At 38.0% G+C, this 20,915-nt stretch overlaps 1 protein-coding gene across 2 annotated transcripts in view; it reads left to right on the plus strand.

Annotated features, from left to right (window-relative positions):
• The window catches only part of STAP1 (signal transducing adaptor family member 1), a 52,227-nt gene that overhangs the window by 25,743 nt on the left and 5,569 nt on the right, over positions 1 to 20,915 (plus strand). For both annotated transcript variants that reach the window (XM_017855186.1, XM_017855187.1), the window contains 4 exons: positions 2,460 to 2,626; positions 4,726 to 4,854; positions 12,027 to 12,096; positions 14,413 to 14,509. In XM_017855186.1, the coding sequence (XP_017710675.1) occupies positions 2,460 to 2,626; positions 4,726 to 4,854; positions 12,027 to 12,096; positions 14,413 to 14,509 (463 nt within the window). The remainder of the gene's footprint in view (positions 1 to 2,459; positions 2,627 to 4,725; positions 4,855 to 12,026; positions 12,097 to 14,412; positions 14,510 to 20,915) is intronic.

The following is a 20,915-nucleotide window of genomic DNA, read 5'->3' on the forward strand; positions in this document are numbered from 1 at the left end:
TTTTTTTTTTTTTTTTTTGAGATGGAGTCTCACTCTATCACCCAGGCTAGAGTGCAGTAGTGAAAGCTTGGCTCACCGTAACCTTCACCTCCTGAGTTCAAGCAATTCTCCTGCCTTAGCCTCCCAGGTAGCTGGGATTACAGGTACCTACCACCATGCCCGGCTAAGTTTTTTAAAAAATGTTTTAGTAGAGATGGGGTTTCACCATGTTGGCCATGCTGGTCTCAAACTCCTGACCTCAAGTGATCCTCCTGCCTCGGCCTCCCAAAGTGCTGGGATTACAGGTGTGAGCCACCATGCCCAGCCTATGTGAATTTTAAGAGAAGACAAGTTGCCTCAATTTTATACTCTGTAAATGTTGTTTTATGTTATGATTCCAGATCATGGCATATGAACAATTTACAGTATGTTGTTATTAGGATAACTTTAGTAGAGAAGTGAGAGCAGCTCAGACTGTATGTAGTTGAAAGCATGGAGACATTGCTTTTGAATCAAATAAACCCCATTTTGGGTCCTGGTTCCACAACTTACTAGCTATGTGACTCTGGATTAGTTATTTAATCTTTCTGAGCTTGATTTTTTTTTTTTTTTCCATTTGTATTAGGCCATTCTTGCATTGTCATAAAGAAATACCTAAGACTGGGTAATTTATAAAGAAAAGAGGTTTAATTGGCTCATAGTTCTGCAGGCTGTACAGGAAGCATGGTGCCAGCATCTGCTCAGCTTCTGGGAAGGGCCTCAAGGAGCTTTTACTCATGGCACAAGGTGAAGGGGGAGCAGACATGTCACATGGCGAGAGTAGGAAAGACAGAGAGTGGGGAGGAGGTACCACACACTTTTAAAAGACTAGATCTCACAAGAATTCACCCACTAACATAAGAAAAGCACGAAGCCATGAGAGACTCATCCCCATGACCTAAACGCCTCCCACCAGGCCCCACCTCCAACACTGGGGCTAATTCAACATGAGCTTTGGTGGGAACACATATCCAAACTATATCACCATTTGTAAACTGGGGATAACAATACCATTTTTTTTTTTGAGATGGAGTCTTGCTCTGTCACCCAGGTTGGAGTGCAGTGACTTGATCTCGGCTCACTGCAACCTCCGCCTCCCAGGTTCAAGCAGTCCTCCTGCCTCAGCCTCCCAAGTACCTGGGATTACAGGCACATGTCACCCAAAATTTTTGTATTTTTAGTAGAGACAGATTTCACAACGTTGGCCAGCTGATCTTGAACTCTTGACCTCAAGTGATCCACCTGCCTTGCCCTCCCAAAGTGTTGGGATTACAAGCATGAGCCACTACGCCCTCCCGTGTAACAGTACTTTGCAGCATTTCTGTGAGGAGTTGCAATACAACATGTACAATGCTTGAGCTATAATAGTCAATTAATAAAGATGTGTTTCATTAGGTATTTTTCCCCATTATTTTATTTTTTTCTGGTATATATGGAAATTGTTTTACTGGTTATTAGCTTAGTTATCTAAAAATGTCTCTAAGCCTTTTTTATTGTATATCCCTATTAGTAAATGTTTATGTAAATTTTATATGTACATGTACACATATTAAAACATATATAATAATACAAATTAGTGAAATAGTAACTTAATAGAAAGTGAAGTTATAATGTTTTCTTCCCATACTCTAATGAACTTTCTTGTATACCTCCTGGAAAGCATGCACCTTTCTCTGAAGATAAAGGTGATAATCACATAAGGCTGCCTCCAAATACAGACTTGCTAGTGTCACATACAAAAAATATCCTACCATTCAAACTACACCTTTCAAGAGCACAGAGCTGGTCATAATGAGGTCAAAATTGGAGGTATGAATATAAATCAGAAGGATATATATAGGTGAGTCAATATGAAATACATCTCTAGGAAAGGTAACAACTACCACAAAACCAACAAATAAGTAGAAATATCATAATTCTAACATGTGAATGAATGTTTGAAACACACCACAGACACAAAATAGAGACCTCTGACTGCCGCTCTTCAGTCATCTAATGAACCGTTCCATCTGAATCCCATGTTGCCACATAGCTGGAGGAAATCATTTCTGATTACTTATGAGAGAGTAAGGTACCTTGAAGGTGTTCTGGAACTTCCCTGGCATTGATGAACTAGTGAGCTCAGAATGAAAAATATGAGGTTTGTTGTTACTTGAATTAGCTTTTAGTGCAAGGTGGGGTATTCTTTGCTTTGGGGCCAAACCAAAAGGAAGATTCCTTGGAAGAAGGGTAGGCATTCTGTGCAGGTTGTAGTTGGTGCAGAGGCAGTTCTGAGACACCCACCCTAGACTAAAATCCTCTGTTTCTTATTACCTTATTCCCTACTCACTCACCTCTGTCAGGTAACTGCAGTCCTGTAGGATCAGAACAGGTTCATCTTTACTAAAGTTGTAAGTTATTAAGCTGTTCTCTTGCCTGCCTACTCTTTTAATTGGTTTCAGCTGTCAGTTCCCCAAAATGTGTCACTCCTACCTGGGCAAGTAATTAAACTACATGAAGTCCTAGAGAGAGAAAAGAAAAGGAGGATTGAGACAGAGCAGAGTACATCTGTGGAAAAAGAGAAGGAACCAACTGAAGATTATGTGGATGTACTGAACCCTATGCCAGCGTAAGTGCACAATGAACTGCAGTTTGTTCATTCAATTGTTAAAACTAATTTATAATTATCAAGGAGAGTTAGCCACTTGCTCTTGCTAAACCAGGGACAATATGCAGTCTTGGGGATAAACTGTATATCTCTGAGTACATGCCACATTTCCTCTTCTATGTCATGATGAACAAAATGCAGATTTGAACTAACCATCTTACCACACAGGAAATCCCCTCCACCCACATCTTTAGAACAAATAGATACTCTTTCCAGAGCTCACACCTAAATAAAAACTCCTATGAAGAAGGCAGGAAAAGATATTTTTTCACTATGCAAACTCCATGATTGACTGATTCTCTATGATAAAATTATACCAATAAATTTTCAATATCTAGAATGTTCTATTCAACTGACCAATTAGTGAGTAGTCATCGAGCTTGTACTTTGTCAAAGGCCTTGTATAAAATGTTTAAGGTATTGGAAAAATAAAGAGGTGCAGAAAATGCTAAATTCACCAACGTCCTACATTTATTTTTTATATTATTGAAAAGATTCTGAGCTCTTTCCTCCAGGAATCTTGGTGGTGTTGTCAATAAAACTTGTCCTGGTACCCTGTTTGACATCCGGTTCTGTTGCATACTATATCTGTGCTACAATCACTGAAACCTGACAACCATCATTTTTACCTGAAACCACCAGCAACTGATGGATTGATTAAAAGTCACATGGACTGCTAATTTTTCTCTTTTCTCAATAAAACAAGTAATATACGTTTATTACATATAAAAGATTAAAATTATTCCTTGTTCCACCACTCAGAGATATTTGCTATTAACATTTTTGGGTTTTTTTTTTTTTTTTTTTTTTTTTGAGACAGTGTCTCATTCTGTTATCCAGGCTGAAGTGCAGCAGCACGATCTCAGCTCACTGCAATCTCCACCTCTGGGTCTCAAGCGATTCCCATGCCTTGGCCTCCTGAGTAGCTGGGACCACAGGCCCCTGCCACTGCACCTGGCTAATTTTTGTATTTTTGTAGAGACAGGGTTTTGCCATGTTGCTCAGGCTGGTCTTGAACTCTTGAGTTCACGTGATCCACCCGCCTTGGCCTACCAAAGTCCTGGGATTACAGGTGTGAGCCACCATGCCCAGCCTTCTACCAGATCTTTTCTATGAGTTTTTTTTTTCTATGAATATAACTATATATTTTCTTGACTACGATGTACAGGTGGTCTGTATAAGTTGAACAATGGTTAAATGACTTTTTGACTTTAAGATGATGCAAATGCAATATGCATTCAGTATAAACTCTACTTTTCTAGTACCCATACACCATTCTGTTTTTCACTTTCAGTACAGTATTCAATAAATTGCATGAGACATTCAACATTTTATTATAAATAAGCTTTGTGTTAGATGATTTTGCTCATCGATAGGCTAATGTAAGTATTCTAAGCATTTTAAAGGTAGGCTAGGCTAAGCTATGATGTTCAGCAGGTTATGTGTATTAAATGCATTTTCAGCTTATGATATTTTCAACTTACAGTGGGTTTACCGGGATATAATCCTATCATAATTTAAGGAGCATGTGTATATTACAAAAATGAGAAGTGCTTTTTTTATTTTGCACATAAAAATAACAACAATGCCATAGAAAGACATATTACACCAAAAGAAATGAGTGCAAACATATTTAAATATCCGTTGTTTAAAACTTAGACCATACAAGAGAAACATTGACAGATGTTTTGTATCGCTGAAAGGAAACTCCCAATAAATATTTATCCAAGAACCTACTTATCAACTGAGACTGGGGATACATTGTTAATTCTTGTTGGTAATGATGATTATATACTGATCAGTAGATAACTTTTCAGGTTCTCTTTGTATAAAAAGGCTTTGGAAGAATTAAGGAAGGAAGACCTTAACATTAGCATACACAGAGTGACACAGGCTTGTAATAATAGATCATTGTAATTACATAATTGGAATAATCAAACCAGAAGTTTTAAGAAAAGTTAACAACTGTAGCTCTCAAAGTTATTTTGGTAGTATTTTTTTCAAGTAATTATCTTTGTCAGTTAAAAAAAAAAATTCTGTTTTTTATCTTACCTCTGTAGATGTTTTTATACAGTGTCCCGGAAAGAGGCAACTGAGATGCTCCAGAAGAACCCTTCTTTGGGAAATATGATCCTGAGGCCTGGTAGTGACAGTAGAAACTACTCCATCACTATCCGGCAGGAGATAGAGTATGTTTAATTTTTTTTTTTAATGTATGGAATTTTTAAAAGCATGGTATCACTTAATACAAGTCCAGATCAGCACCTGCTATGTGTTTTGTTGGGGCTAAAAATATGAACATAAGTGGCCAGGCACAGTGGCTCACGCCTGTAATCCCAGCACTTTGGGAGGCTGAGGCAGATGGATCACGAGGTCAGCAGATCGAGACCATCCTGCGTAACACAGTGAAACCCCATCTCTACTAAAAATACAAAAAAGTAGCCAGGCGTGGTGGCACGTGCCTGTAGTCCTAGCTACTCGGGAGGCTGAGGCAGAAGAACTGCTTAAACCCAGGAGGCAGAGGTTGGTGAACCGAGATCACGCCACTGCACTCCAGCCTGGGCGACAGAGCAAGACTCTGTCTCAAAAAAAATAAAAGAACACAAGAATAGGAGGGAATGTCATAAAAGCAATGCTAAAGACTGAGCCAATGCTAACATTGGCAGGGAAGAAGAAAGAATAACACATTATTTTGGTCCTGGATATAGTTGTATTGTTCATTCATTCAACAAACATTTATTGAGCAACTGCTATATGCCAAGCAATACTCTAGGCACTGAGAATACAGCAGTGAAAAAAACAAACATCTCTCTTTCAGTTTGAGTTGTCTAGCAATAAAAATATAAAAAGGAAAACATCCCTGGCTTCAATCTTCCATGAGTTTACAATTTTGTAAGGAGATATAGACTTAAACACATAACTAAAAATACGTGGCAATAAGGTCCATAAAGTAAAATAAAGCAGGATGAGAGAGACGGGAACCCTCAGGGGTGATAAAGGGAGCACATTTTTATGGTTGCAGTTGTTTTAATATAGAGTGGTCGAGGAAGACCTACTTTATTAACTGATTTAAGCAGAGAGCTGAAGGAAGTGAGAGAATAAATCTTAGCTATATCTGGGCCAAAAGTGCTCCAGGCAGCAAGTGCATATGCTTTGAGACAGAAGAATGTTTGACTTGTTCAAGAAAAGAAAAAGGCTGCTGTGACTGCAATGAAATGACCACAGAGAAAAGTGGTAGGAGACGAGATTCCAGAGGTGGGGGTAGGGACACATCACTCAGAGCCCTACAGATCATTGTAGGGACAAGGGTTTTACTTTGAATGACATGAGAGGCCACTGAACTGTTGTCATAATCTGACTTATTTATAAAAAAGGGCCACTTAGGAGCCTCTTTGTCAAGGTTACTAATTTTTTTCTGGTAAAATGGTCTAACTTTGATAAAGTCAGTAACACTTAAATGCAAGTTATTTTTCTGTGTAGTTAGGGTACTTAGATCTTTTAATAGACTCCAGCTTTCAAAGTCTATGAGAACTTGCACTTCACTGGGGACTCTGGCTTAGTTAATACTTCCACAACTGATAATATAATTTAAATATCGAGGTTTTGTCCTACATGAAAATATTCAATAAGCTGGGCGCGGTGGCTCACGCCTGTAATCCCAGCACTTTGGGAGGCCGAGGTGGGCGGCTCACGAGGTCAGGAGATCGAGCCCACCCTGGCTAACATGGTGAAACCCTGTCTCTACTAAAAATACAAAAAATTAGCCGGGCATGGTGGTGGGCGCCTGTAGTCCCAGCTACTTGGGAGGCTGAGGCAGGAGAATGGCATGAACCCGGGAGGCGGAGGTTGCAGTGAGTCAAAATTGCGCCACTGCACTCCAATCTGGGTGACAGAGCAAGAGTCCATCTCAAAAAAAAAAAAAAAAAAAAAAAAGAAAATATTCAATAAATGACTTTCTTTAATATACATGCATAAACAGAAATTTGACTTTTGAATTTTCTATTTCTTATGGGGATAATATTATTTTATTAAATTTTATACCGTAACATATCTATCAAGGAATCTATCTACAAATCCACCCCATAAATATCTATAATTCTAAACATGAAGACACATATGGTGAATAACGACAGTTAAAAAGAAACAAGTTCCAGAGACAAATTTAAAACATGGCATTATGTCTACATTGCTAGTGTTAGCCACAGCCCAGTAAGATTTATTCACTTGCCAGTAAACAGATCCTTGTCTTACCCACTAGTCATGGGCACTTTAACAGATGGCAAGAATGTTAGATGGTAAATGAGATCATGGTTCTTTGTGTAAGGAAATGTGTGTGTGTATATCTCTGTGTGTATATTTCTACAATGAATGTCTGTCAACTTAAACTTGTGGTTTCATTATTTTTTGTTTATTATAAACTAACATTTTAAGTTAATGGATTTTTAACTCTATTGAAATATGGTAAAAAATAATATATTTTTTAGTTACAACCTGATTTGATTTATAATTTACTTGACTATCTTGATACAAATCCAAAAGAAATCATTTTTCTTATTGTCATGATTGCCATTAAATATCAGTGAACTGAGAATGATTTGTAGGAGAAAAGTGGATTTTTCTCTTTAGTGTATCCTGGTCAAGAAGTTTGTCCTTTTTCACGATTTAGGAAATTGTGTATCACATAAACTACAGCATATCCTTAACCGTTTACTTCCACTTTTAAAAATGAGAGGATGTAACACTGAATTAAAATTGAGATAGCAGATTTTAATAGAAACATAATCTAACTGCTTAAAAGTAAAATTAGATCACCAAAGAGAGTGATTTTTTTCTTTTCCTTAATGTCATTCCTTTCTTGGTCAGATCGAGTGGTTGATCCATTTACACGTGACCTCTGCCTTACTATTCTGCATGAAATGAACAAAATCTCAAGATCTGACAGCTCCTTAAAGACTGCATATTTCGGCCGGGCATGGTGGCTCACACCTGTAATCCCGGCACTTTGGGAGGCCGAGGCAGGCGGATCAAGAGGTCAGGAGTTTGAGACCAGCCTGACCAACATGGTGAAAACCGGTCTCTACTAAAAATACAGAAATTAGCTGGGCGTGGTGGCACGTGCCTGTAATCCCAGCTACTCAGGAGGCTGAGGCAGGAGAATCGCTTGAACTTGGGAGGTGGAGGTTGCAGTGAGCCAAATTACACCACTGCACTCCAGCCTGGGCAAGAGAGCAAGACTCTGTCTCAAAAACAAAACAAACAAACAAAAAAACTGCATATTTCCTGCACAATAGCAGCCTGATCCCTTTTAAGGTGGTCTAGATTAGTCCAACTCTTTCATTACATTTTCTATACAATTAACTATGAGAAATAACTGTTTTCTGCTACAGATGTGGTATGTGACTAAACACAGTGATTTTCTGTACTTAGGATTTGAATATAGTGTCACAGTTTTTACTCACAATTGTATTTAAGTTATATGTTAAGCTCATAAGAGAGTACGGAAAAGGAGTTCATATCAAAGTTGCATAATTCTAAATGTAATAAGCTCACTTTCAGTTTGAATTCATACAGAAATTCATGCTTTTGTTAGCTGATGGTCATCAAAACTTACAACATTTTATAAAACTAATCACTCTCCCCCTATAAAAGTTCATATTTGGAAAGCAAGAAGTATGGTTAAACTAAAGCATTCTAACACTGGAGTCAGTATGCACTATTTAGGCTTTGAGAAATAGTTTATACCTGGAAGTGGATAAGAAAAAATCAACTGTATTGCACAAATTTTCCTTACATGCCAAATCCATCTATGATGTCAAAGTTTGTTAAATGTATTCTCTAATGCCTCAAAACAGGTGTTTCAGAGTACCTGAATTTAATATCTTCCATGTAACAGGTCACTTAATTTTAAAGGACAACAGTTGTGCAGAGTATTAGAATTTTAGCTTGTTATATGGTACAACTTAATGTAAAGAATTTGGTAGAAAACTCGGCTATTGGGAAGCACTTGTATTACTCACAAAACCAATTCATTCTCTTACAGGTTATGGGAGAAAGTTCAGTCATGCAAGTTAGATGACTGTGTCTGGTAAAACATTAGCTGAAAAGTACAAGTTGGTTTACAAAGCAGTACATGAAAATAAAATTATCTCCATCTGTTAACAGAGCAGCTGTGGGAGGGAAGACTTGTTCTCAGGAATAAACAAAAGCCATTCAATGCCAAATTACCAGATGACTCTTGTCTCAGTGTAGACTATCATCCACCTTTACCCAGCCCAGTGGTGCGTGAATTCATAAGACATAAAACTGTTCTTACAACAGAACTTCATGGCTTGGTTTGGTTTTCTTGAAAATGTTATGACTAGGTACCAAGCTAGTAGTATGGAAACTTTGGAAAGCCATTAGCTAACGAAGCAGTAGGAAACATTTACCCAAAATTTATTTATTTGCAAAAATTGAGGTCAGAAGCTAAGAACATTTAAGGGAACACCTTTTCCTTAAAAAAAAAAACAAAAAAAAGACTTGCTACTTCTGTTTTGAGGTCAGCGTATTCGAACCATAAATATAGCAAACTTCTATTCAATCTTGTTTTTTTCATCTCTTTTTATTTCTTTGGACAAAGCATAACAAAACAGAAATAAGAAAGGGAAAGCACAAAGTCTAAAAAGAGAGTCAAAACCTAAGCAACTGCACAACTTCAATGGAGTTTTTTTCCACCTCTTTCTGTTCCAGAATTTCATTGTATTAGTCAAAAGTTCCAAAGAGTTGCCTTGTGTTGACCTTGTGCCACTTTTCCTCCATGGCTTCGCCATGGATGAATGATGATGATGCATGATGGATGATGATAAGATGCGTTTTTTTTTTTTTTTTTTTTTTTTTTTTTTTTTTGAGACGGGGCCTCAGTCTGTCTCATAGGCTGGAGTGCAGTGGCACCATCTCGCCTCACTGCAAGCTCCGCCTCCCGGGTTCACTCCATTCTCCTGCCTCCGCCTCCCGAGTAGTTGGGACTACAGGCGCCCGCCATCACCCCCTGCTATTTTTTTGCATTTTTAGTAGAGACAGGGTTTCACCGTGTTAGCCAGGATTGTCGCGATCTCCTGACCTCGTGATCCACCCGCCTGGGTCTCCCAAAGTGCTGGAATTACAGGCTTGAGCCACCGCGCCCGGCTGATATGATGGCTTTTAATAACAACAACCGTTGTTCTCCTTATAGGTTACCATTTGTGGGTCCTATGCTGAGTACTAGCGAACATTTCCTTCAGGCAAAATAAGAACTTTGAGACAGACAATATTTTCCATGTTTTACAAATGAAGAGGATGAGACTCACAGAAACTACAACATTAAAACAATACATTTAAGAAGTAGTAAAAATGATTATAATTTACCAAGTGGTTAAATGTACCAGACACTGTACTAAGGGCTTTGCAAACATTAACTCACAGCAGCCCTGTGAGGCAAGGCACCATCTCCATTTTATAGATGAAGAAAATGGAGGATCAGAGAACCCACATGAGAGAATCGGAATTTGAACCAAGTTTTCTATCAGTCTTCCAACGAATAGCAATCCCTTATTTAATGGGAATACAGGAATTCTAATTGAAATGGTAGAGTTTTCAAAAGTAACTGTCTGATTAAGAAGATCTTATTATGATGTGATAAAGATAAAGCCAGATACAACCACTCTGAAAGGGTACTATATAATAACCTTCTGTGTCCAAAAATGCTTCCTTTACCAACTTGCAACTGATTCCTGAAATTTCAGCATTAAGGAATGCTGAATGCCTTTTAGGAAGGGAAAGGGTTGGTTGGGTTTTATCCCATGTTTTGAAAGTAGGTTATTGGAATTTATGAGCTGTTTTCCATTGTGATATCCAATTGAGAGGTGATTTGGATATAATGGTGGATGAGAAGAGTCCCCTTAATAGAAGACTTCAGTTTCAGTCCTAACTGAAAACGAAAGGAGAAGCGATTTTAAAAAAGGTAGAAAGACCCTGTGCCTAGCTTAACCTGATGAACACTTTTGTTTTAGACAGCTTCTATACATAGGACAAATGCTTAATTAGTGTGTCATTCAAGCAAATGACAAAGTAATAAATTCTGTTAACCTGTCAACACTAGAAAAAGTTTTCATCCTAACATGCTTGTCATACAAATCAAGGGAATTCAAGACAAATATACTCTAGTTCAAAACTAACTGACAAGGATACTGACTTCTGATCTCAGTATAAATTTGCTTAGTTCTAGCAGATAACATTACGAGATAGGGGATCCTAATTTTTTTTGTTTGTTTGTTTGTTTTTTTGAGACAGGGTCTCATTCTGTTGCCCAGGCTAGAGTGCAGTGGCGCAATCGTAGCTCACTGCAGCCTCAACCTCCTGGGCGCAAGTGTTTTGCCCACCTAACACCTGAGTAGCTGGGACCACATATGCATGCCACCATGCCTGGCTAATTTTTTGATTTTTTTTTTTTCAGAGATGGGGTCTCACTATGTTGCCCAGTCTTTTTCTAACTCCTGGGCTCAGTGATCCTCCTGTCTTGGCCTTTCGAAAGTGCTGGGATTACAGGCATGAGCCATCCCACTCATCCAGCTCCTAATATTTTAAAAACTCAACTTTATAAATACCTATTCTGTGCCTAATGCTAGAATACAGAGATGCATAGGATATGCCTTTTGTTCATAAACATTTCATAATCAATAAAATACCCTGTATTTGAGTGGTAATAATTTTGAGTGCTATGTGACTATAGAAGAGGAAGACATTACAATTCATGTAATGTACTTACGTTATCATCTATATGTTCATATAGTGCCTAAGACCCAGTGTTTTCCATATCTCTAAGTCAGCCCCAAAGTTAGTGGATTTCCAGGGTGGTATATGAGCTAACATGAATAACAGCTATTGAGGGCTTTCTGGTTGGATTGGTGATAATGTAGAGTAGAAAGCAATGTACTTTTAATAATTCTTTCTACTTCTCTCTTAATATGGAGAATATATATTTGATTTTATATATCCACATAGAATTTTATTATGTTTTTTACTTTCTAGGTTACTGACATTAAAAAAATTATTTCTGCCTGAAAGATTTTTAATTCTTGATTTCTTTTTTCCCTGTTTATTCTTTCTAATTTACCCACTCAGTGACTCAGATTACCTATATCCCTAGTGAGTAGCCCCATAAAAGACACTCTGCAAACCAGGTTAACAGAAAACAAAACCACCAAGGATTTTTTTTTTTTTTTTTTGGCCAAACTACAGTCATGACAACATAGGTTGATTATACAGGTGATATTTTATATTTACTTTAGTTTGCATTTACCCAATTGTATAATAAAATGGAGACTAACCATTTGTTTCATTGTAGCATGCCAAGAATCAAGCACTACAAAGTGATGAGTGTAGGACAAAACTACACTATTGAACTGGAAAAACCTGTAAGTAGCTATTTTTGTTGTTGTTGATGAACTTCCTCCCGATTCCTTATAGCCTCCTAGTGCTTGCAAAAAGCAGCCAAGTTAAGGAGCCCTGAATGTGGCAGATATACAAGGTGAAAGTGAGATTCAGGAACAGGTGGGTGAGGCAGAATAAAAGGTAATTTGCTTCTAAAAATTCTTTCCACTTTTCTTTCTCTGCAAGTCTCTCAAGGTTTGCAGGGAAAGAAAAGTGGAAAGAATTCAGGGAAAGAAAGATATTTTTGTTAAACATTTGCCAATTATACATCTTCAAATATGTTTATTTCTAATGGGAAGAAATCTATAAATGCCTAATCCTCTAATACCTGTAATGCTGAAGTTCAGAAATCCTCTCTTAATAGCAACATAGTAGTGAAGAAAAGATTTCTATTTGTCTTCAGCTTTTCTCCCACCCTAGCTGACTTATCATGGGGCTAATGATATAGCTAAGCACTTGACATATATTATCCAATGTAACTGTTATCGTTACCCTGAGGTAGATATTGTTATGCCTTTTATACAGGTGAGATAATTGGTATTTACACTCTTCTGAAACAATGAGAATGTGGTGATGTGGCCTACATTCCAGGATGCTGAAAAAGAGAATATAGCTCTGTGATTTTAGGCTGCAGTAGTGGGAATATTGAGTCAGGAAAGATGTCTCCGGATATCACTTAAATAGAACTGGTGGGTCTTGAAGATATTTATATTTACCTAGTTCCTTTGCTTCTCCAGGCCCATTGTGTTGATCAAATAGAAAAAGGAACAGTGTGGTTGAATTTCCTATACTTTGGTCATAATTCTTAGAGAGTAAGGTAGCTGCTGATTCCTAGAGCACACTTCCATCGTTGCCATAATTGCCTCCCAAAGCTTCTCAGTTATCAGATCCATTCCTGACTAGACTTTTAAAATAAAATTCAATAAAGAAGGCAGATAACTAGATTGCTAAAGGATAATCCAAATAACTAAGTGACTACAAGCAATGGACAAGGAAGAATAATGTGACATCTTTGTAACTGGGTGAACTGGGGCTCATTTTTGTCATTAGCTCATACAGTCTACAGTGTAAGGAAAACTAATAGCCTGGATTATTCTTTCATTTTTCACCATCCCCAACCCCTCAACTCCTCAATGAGGCTGTATTTTGTGACTTTTTTTTTTTTTTTTTTAAGAGACAGGAGTCTTGCTATGTTGCCTAGGCTTGAGCACAGTGGCTGTTCACAGGCGCAATCATAGTGCCAGCCTGAAACTCCTGGGCTCAAGTGATCCTCCTACTTCAGCCTCCCGAGTAGCGGGAACTACAAGTGCATGCTACTGCTCCTGGCTCAGGAATTCTTTTTCCTCTTCAAGGTTATCTGGCATATTCTGGTATATTTATTCTGACTTCACTTGTATAAAAATATTAGTTTGGGGTAGAGACATATTTTATCTACTCCTAGACCAGCAAATTATCCTGTTACAATAAAATACTAAAATGCTTAAATTCTCTGGTTTTAAAGGTTATTTGCTTTAAAGCAGAAGAAACCAACTACAGCTAACTTAAGAAAAAATAAATTTATTATAAGAACATAGAATGACTGGAAGGGTAGCAAACCTTCGGGGACTAGGAAGCAGTTACTTGTGCTAAGAACTATCTGATTAGGAAACTGGGTATCCTTCTTTGTTCTTCAAGTTCAAATTTCAGAAAGAAAGCATTTTCTGGCCTAACTTGAGTCACAATTCTTTTGCTCCCATTTTTTAAGGGACAGGGTCTTACCCTGTCACTCAGGCTGGGGTACAGTAGGACTATCATAACTCATGCAGCCTCGAACTCCTGGACTCAAGGAATCCTCCTGCCTCAGCCTCCTGAGCAGCTGGCGCTACAGGTGTGAGCTACCACACCTAGCTAATTTTTTCAATTTGTGTAGAGACAGGATCTCACTACATTGCTCAGGCTGGTCTGAAACTCCTGGTCTCAAGTGATCCTCCCACCTGGACTTCCCAAAGTGCTGGGATTACAGGTGTGAGCCACCACACTTGGCTTACATTCTTATGCTTTAATTGAGGGAGAACAAGCCACCTGACTATTGTCTACCAGATTGTGTTCAATGGGAAAGGTGGTAATTCCTCAACAGGGAATGGACACATGGTCAATTAAAAAGGAGAAATAAGACACAGGGACAGGTAAAACTATGGTCATACAGTATACCATTGAAGTGAAGTAAAGACAGTAATCTCCATTAGATTCCAATTGAGCCTTCTCTTACTCTACCTTTATCCACGTGAGGCTGAGTTTTCTCTCACTCTCTATTAATATAGGTAACACTCCCAAACCTTTTCAGCGTCATTGATTATTTTGTGAAGGAGACTCGAGGAAATTTAAGACCATTTATATGTTCAACAGATGAAAACACCGGTATGTTTTTCACTTCATTGCTATGTTAAGGGAAACAAAACAAAACAAAACTCCCAAAACTCTGCATATGATTTATAGTACCAGCCAGGCAGGAACTGTAGTTCAGTCTTTAAATTTATCCATTTCGAAATCATTTTGTCACTGTCTGTGAAAATAGGAAAGTACCAATATGTATTATGAACAGAGTATGGGTGCATTCTAGGGAATGGAAAACCCTGAGGAAAGTATTATTACTATTAATTTCATTCTATCATTCTACTCGGCTTTATCTAACAAATTCAGAGGTAAGAGAAAACCATAATCATACAAGTTAATGGAAACCAAATGGAATTTAAAGGGATAGTTTGTCAACAATGTTAGATGCGTAATACAGGATAAAATGAATGAAGATTAAGAAGAGACGATGGGAACTGGTGATTAGCCAATACATGACTTGAGAGAGAGAAGTTTTATTCCACTATGAAGACAGAAGTCAGATTGCAAAATAACAAGGAGTGAGTGGGTGGTGAGGAATTACAGATAAAGATTGTAGCTAGGACCAGCTACGTAATTTGCCAGCCCCTTGTTCATAAATTAAGAATTTCAAAAACAGTTATAGCAAACAGTTTACACACCCCTGAAACTGGCTCTCTTTGCAGTCCAATTTCTGGCAGAGCAAGCCAGGCTGAATGTAATAGTAGTCTCTCTCTATCTTATGCAACAGTTCTTGGTACACATGGTCACTGGCAAACTGTAAGCAGGAGAGAGAAAGTATCTCCAGCTTGTTTGGATTTTAGTTATCAAAACAAGTCCCTTTTTCGACAGATTATGGGGGAAAGCAACCTTATTTGGCTACTGGCATCAGGGGCATATCTGGATAGTCTTATTAATTAAAAGGATAGCAAGTTTAAAAGTCCAAGTTCTTAAACATGATTATGAATCTTGTGATGCCAAATAATAACAGTAACCAAAACCACAGAATCTCAGGATTTGAAGGAACTTTAGAAAATTATAGTATCTTACATATTTAGAAGTCACCTGCACATTCAGTACAGGAAATATCTCTAAGATATGATCCCTTCAGCTTGATTGTAAATTGTGAATGTAAAGGGGCTTACATTTGATTTTTGAAGCAGCACAGTTCATTTCTGGACAGTTCTCGTATTAGAGAATTCTTCCTTGATATTGAATCTGAAGCATTCTCTCAACTTCTACATATTAATCCAATGTCTGGCTTTGAAACATTACGACTTATAAGCCCGTCAAATATTTAAAAATGTCTACAATGTTTCCCCTCAGTTTTTTACTCTGTCATCTAAATTATTGGTTCCTGAATTTCTCTCTCTCATCTTTGATATTCTTTTTACATTGTCTAATTTTTAAACTTGTCACTTAAAATATAACCCTACTGAATAATAATGTTGAGCATCTTTTTATGTGTTATTTGCCATTATATATTTTATTTGGGAAAGTATCTGTTTGAATCTTTTGCCCATATTTTTACTGGGTTGTTTTTTCTTTCATACTTGTTTTGAGAGCTCTTAACTGACACACGCTTTTTTTTTTTTTTTTTTTTTTTTTTTTTTTTTTATGATTGGGAAGTATTTTCTCAATCTGTGATTTGTCTTTTCATTCTTTTAACAGTGTCTTTGGGAGAGCAGAAGTTTTAAATTTTGCTTCTGTAGATTGTACTTTGGTGTTATACCTGAGAACTCTGCCTAACCTAAAATCACAAAGACTATTTTCCTGTTTTCTTTTAGAAGTGTTGTAAATTTATGTTTCACATTTAGACCTATGATACATTTTGGATTTTTAAACTGGGAGGGATGGGTCAAGATTCATTTAGTTGCATTTAGATGTATAATTGTTCCAGCCCCATTTGTTTAAAAAGATTATCCCACTGAACAGGGCAGCCCACACCTATAATCCCAGCACTTTGAGAGGACAAGGCAGGAGGATCACTTTGAGAGCATTGTGGGCAACACAGGGAGACTTCATCTCTACAAAAAAAAAAAAATGCTGGGTATGGTAGCCCATGCCTGTAGTCCCAGCTACTTTGGAGGGTGAGGCAGCCAGAAGTTCTAGGTTGCAGTGCACTGACTGTGCCAATGCACAATTTGAAAGGGCAAGAGTGAGACCCTTTCTCTAAAAGTAAAATAAAATAAATACTTCTCCATTGAATTGTCTTTGCAACATCTGTAAAAATCTATTGACCACTTTTGTATGGATTAATTTCCAATGATATATATTCCTACCATTTTGCCACACTTACTATAACTTCATAGTAATTCTTGAAATCAGGAGGATTACTTTGTTCTTTGCTCTTTTCTTTTTCAAAATTGTTTGGACTAGTCTAGTTTCTTTGCCTTTCATTATAAATTTTAGAATCAGCTTGTTGCTATCCAGAGAACAATTTTCCTGAGACTTTGACTGGATTGTGTCAAATCTGTTGATCAGTTCAGGAAGAACTGACATCATAATACTGAGTCTTCCAGTCGAGGAATGCAATATATTGGTACATTTGGGCTGTCCTTGATTTCTTTCATAGAACTTTGTTTCAGCATACAGCATCAGCACATATTTTGTTTGACTTATAGGTATTTAAATTTTTGTTGCTGGTAAATGATATTCTGTAAAATTTGAATTCCATTGTTCATTGGTAGTGATATGCTTTGGCTGTTTTCCCACCTGAATCTCATCTCAAATTGTAATCCCCAAATGTTGAGGTAGGGACCTGGTAGGAGGTGATTGGATCATGGAGTTGGTTTGCCCCCATGCTGTTCTCCTGATAGTGAGGGAGTTCTCATGAGATCTGATGGTTTAAAAGTGGCCATTTCCCCTGTGCTCTTTCCCGCCACCTTGTGAAGACGTGTCTTGCTTCCCCTTTGCCTTCTGTCATGATTGTAAGTGTCCTGAGGCTTCTGTAGCCATGCACAACTGTGATTCGGTTAAACCTCTTTCTTTGATAAATTACCTAGTCTCAGGTAGTATCTTTATAGCAGTGTGAAAATAGACTAATACGAGAATTGGTATTGGCGGAGTCGGGTCCTACTATAAAGCGACTTTGGAACTGGGTAACAGGCAGAGGATGGAACAGGTTGTAGGGCTCAGAAGAAGACAGAAAGATGTGGGTATAAGTTTGGAAGTTTCTAGAGACTTATTGAATAGTTTTGACCAAAATGCTGATAGTGATAAGGACAATGAAGTCCAGGCTGAGGTGGTCTCAGACAGAGATGAGGAACTTGTCGGGAACTGGAGTAAGAGTCATTCATGCTATGCTTTAGCAAAGAGACTTGTGGCATTTTGCCCCTACCCTAGAGATCTATGGAACTTTGAACTTGAGAGAGAGAATTTAAGGTATCTGGTAGAAGAAATTCCTTTTCTTTTTTTTTTTTTTTTTTATTATACTTTAAGTTCTAGGATACATGTGCATAACGTGCAGGTTTGTTACATATGTATACCTGTGCCATGTTGGTGTGCTGCACCCATCAAAGAAATTTCTAAGTAGCAAAGTGTTCAAGATGTGTCCTGGCTTTTTCTAAAAGCATACAGTCATATGCATTCACAATGAGATGGTCTGAAATTGGAACTTACGTGTTAAAAGGAAGCAGACCACAGAGGTTTGGAAAATTTGCAGCCTGACCACGTGGTAGAAAAGAAAACCCATTTTCTGGGACAAATTCAAGCTGGCTGCAGAAATTTGCATAAGAGACAAGAAGCCAAATGTTAGTCACCAAGACAATGGGGAAAATGTCTCCAGGGCATGTCAGAGATTTTCAAGGCAGCCCTTCTTATCACAGGTCTGGAGGTCTAGAAGCAAAAAATGGTTTCACGGGCTGGACCCAGGGCCCCACTGCTCTGTGCAGCCTCAAGACATGGCACATGTCCCAGCTGTGCCAGCTCCAGCCATGGCTAAAAGGGGTTGAGGTACAGTTCAGGTTGGTGCTTCAGAAGGTGCGAGCCCCAAGCCTTGGTGGCTTCCATGAGGTGCTGGGCCTGCAGGTTGTGCAGAAGACAAGAACTGAGGTTTGGGAACCTCTGCCTAGATTTTACAGGATGTATGAAAATGCCTGGATGTCCAGCCAGAAGTCTGCTCTAGGGGTGGAGCCCTAATGGAGAACCTCAACTAGGGCAGTGCAGAGGGGAAATGTAGGGTTAAAGCCCCCACACAGAGTTCCCACTGGCACTGCCTATGTTAGCTGTGAGAAGAGAACCACTGTCCTCCAGAACCCAGAATGGTAGATCCACCCACAGCTTGCACCATGTGTCTGGAAATGCCACAGGCACTTAATGCCAGCCCATGAAAGCAGCTGCGGGGGCTGCACCCTGCAGAGCCACAGGGATGGAGCTGTGCATGGCCCTGGGAGCCCACCCCTTGCATCTACGTGCTCTGGATGTGAGACATGGAGTCAAAAGAGTATTTTGGAACTTTAAGATTTCATAACTGCCCTGTTGGCTTTCAAACTTGCATGGATCCTGTAGCCCCTTCGTTTTGGCCAATTTCTCCCATTTTGAATGGCTATATTTACCCAATGCCTGTACCCCCATTGTATCTTGGAAGTAACTAACTTGTCTTTGATTTTACGGGCTCACAGGCAGAAGGGACTTGCCTTGTCTCATATGAGACTTTGCACTTGGAGTTTTGGGTTAATGCTGAAATGAGTTAAGACTTTGAGGGACTGTTGGCAAGATGTGATAGGTTTTGAAATGTGTAATGGATGTGAGATTTGGGAGGGGCCAGGAATGGAATGATAGGTTTTGCTCTGTGTCCCCACCCAAATCTCAGCTCAAACTGTAATTCCCAGGTGTTGAGGGAGGGATCTGGTGAGAAGTGATTGGATCATGCAGACAGTTTCTCCCATGCTGTTCTCATGATAATGAGTTCTCACAAGATCTGATGGTTTTAAAGTGGCAGTTTCCCTTGCACTTTTTCTCTTGGCTATTATGAATAGTGTTGTTATAAACACAGGAGTGCAAACATCTCTTTAGTACACCGATTTCCTTTCTTTGGGGAATATACACCTAGCAATGGGATTGCTGAGTCATATGGTACTTCTATTTTTCTTTTTTTGAGGAGCCTTCATACTGTTCTCTGTAGTTGCTCTACTAGTTTACATTCCCACTAACAGTGTATGAAGGTTCCCTTTTCTCTACATCCTTGCCAGCTTGGTTACTGCCTGTCTTTTGAATATAAGCCATTTTAAATGGGGTGAGATATCACATTGTAGTTTTGATTTACATTTCTCTGATGATCAATGATGTTGAGCACATTTTCATATACCTGTTTGTCATTTGTATGTCTTCTTTTGAGCAATGTCTATTTGTATGTCTTCTTTTGAGTATTGCTTTTTGAGCAATGTCAGATATTTTGCCCCTTTTTAGTTGTTTTATTAGATATACTTCCTATTGAGTTATTGAACTTCTTATATATTCTGTCTATAAATTCCTTGTCAGGTGTGTAGTTTGCAAATATTTTCTCCCATTCTGTGGGTTGTCTCTTCACTTTAATGATTGTTTCCTTTGTTGTGCAGAAGCTTTTTAACTTAATGTGATCCTATTTGTTTATTTTTGCTTTGGTTGCCTGTGCTTGTCGTGTCTTATACTCAAAACATTTCTGTCTAGACCAACATCCTGGAGAGTTTTCCCAATGTTTTCTTGGAGAGTAGTTCCATAGTTTCATAGTTTCAGGTAATGAAGGGATGTTGAATTTTATCAAATGCTTTTTCAGAATCAATTGAAATGATCATATACTTTTTGTTCTTCATTCTGTTGATACAATGTATTACATTGATTGATTTATATATGTTGAGTCATCCTTGTATCCCAGGGATGACAAATTCCACCTGATCATGTTGGATAATCTTTTTAATGTGTTGTTGAATTTAGTTTACTAGTATTTTGTTGAGGAGTTTTACATCAATGTTCATCAGAGATATTGGCCTGTAGTTTTTAAAAATGTGTCTTTGTCTAGTTTTCTTATCAAGGTAATACTAGCACTGCAGAATGACTTTGGAAGTATTCCCTCCTCCTCTATTTTTTGAATCATCTTAGTAGGATTGGTGTTAGTCCTTCTTTAAACATTTGATGGAATTCAGCAGTGAAGCCATTGGGTCCCAGGCTCTTCTTTGCTGGGAGACTTTATTATGGCTTTGAACTCTTTATTATTGGCCTATTCAAGTTTTGGATTTTTCATTGTTTCATCTTGGTAGGTTGTATGTGTCTAGAAATTTATCTATTTCTTCTCAATTTTCTAATTTATTGGCATATAGTTGCTCATAGTAGTCTCTAATTATCCTTTTTAATTTCTGTGGTATCAGTTGTAATGTATCCTTTTCATCTCTGATAGTATATATTTGGGTCTTCTTTTTTTCTTAGTCTGAGTAAAAGTTTTTTGTTTTTCTTTTTTTTTTTTTTTTTTTTTTTTTTT

Source organism: Rhinopithecus bieti, unplaced genomic scaffold, assembly GCF_001698545.2.
Source record: "Rhinopithecus bieti isolate Rb0 unplaced genomic scaffold, ASM169854v2 scaffold_40553, whole genome shotgun sequence".
Lineage (NCBI taxonomy): Eukaryota > Metazoa > Chordata > Mammalia > Primates > Cercopithecidae > Rhinopithecus > Rhinopithecus bieti.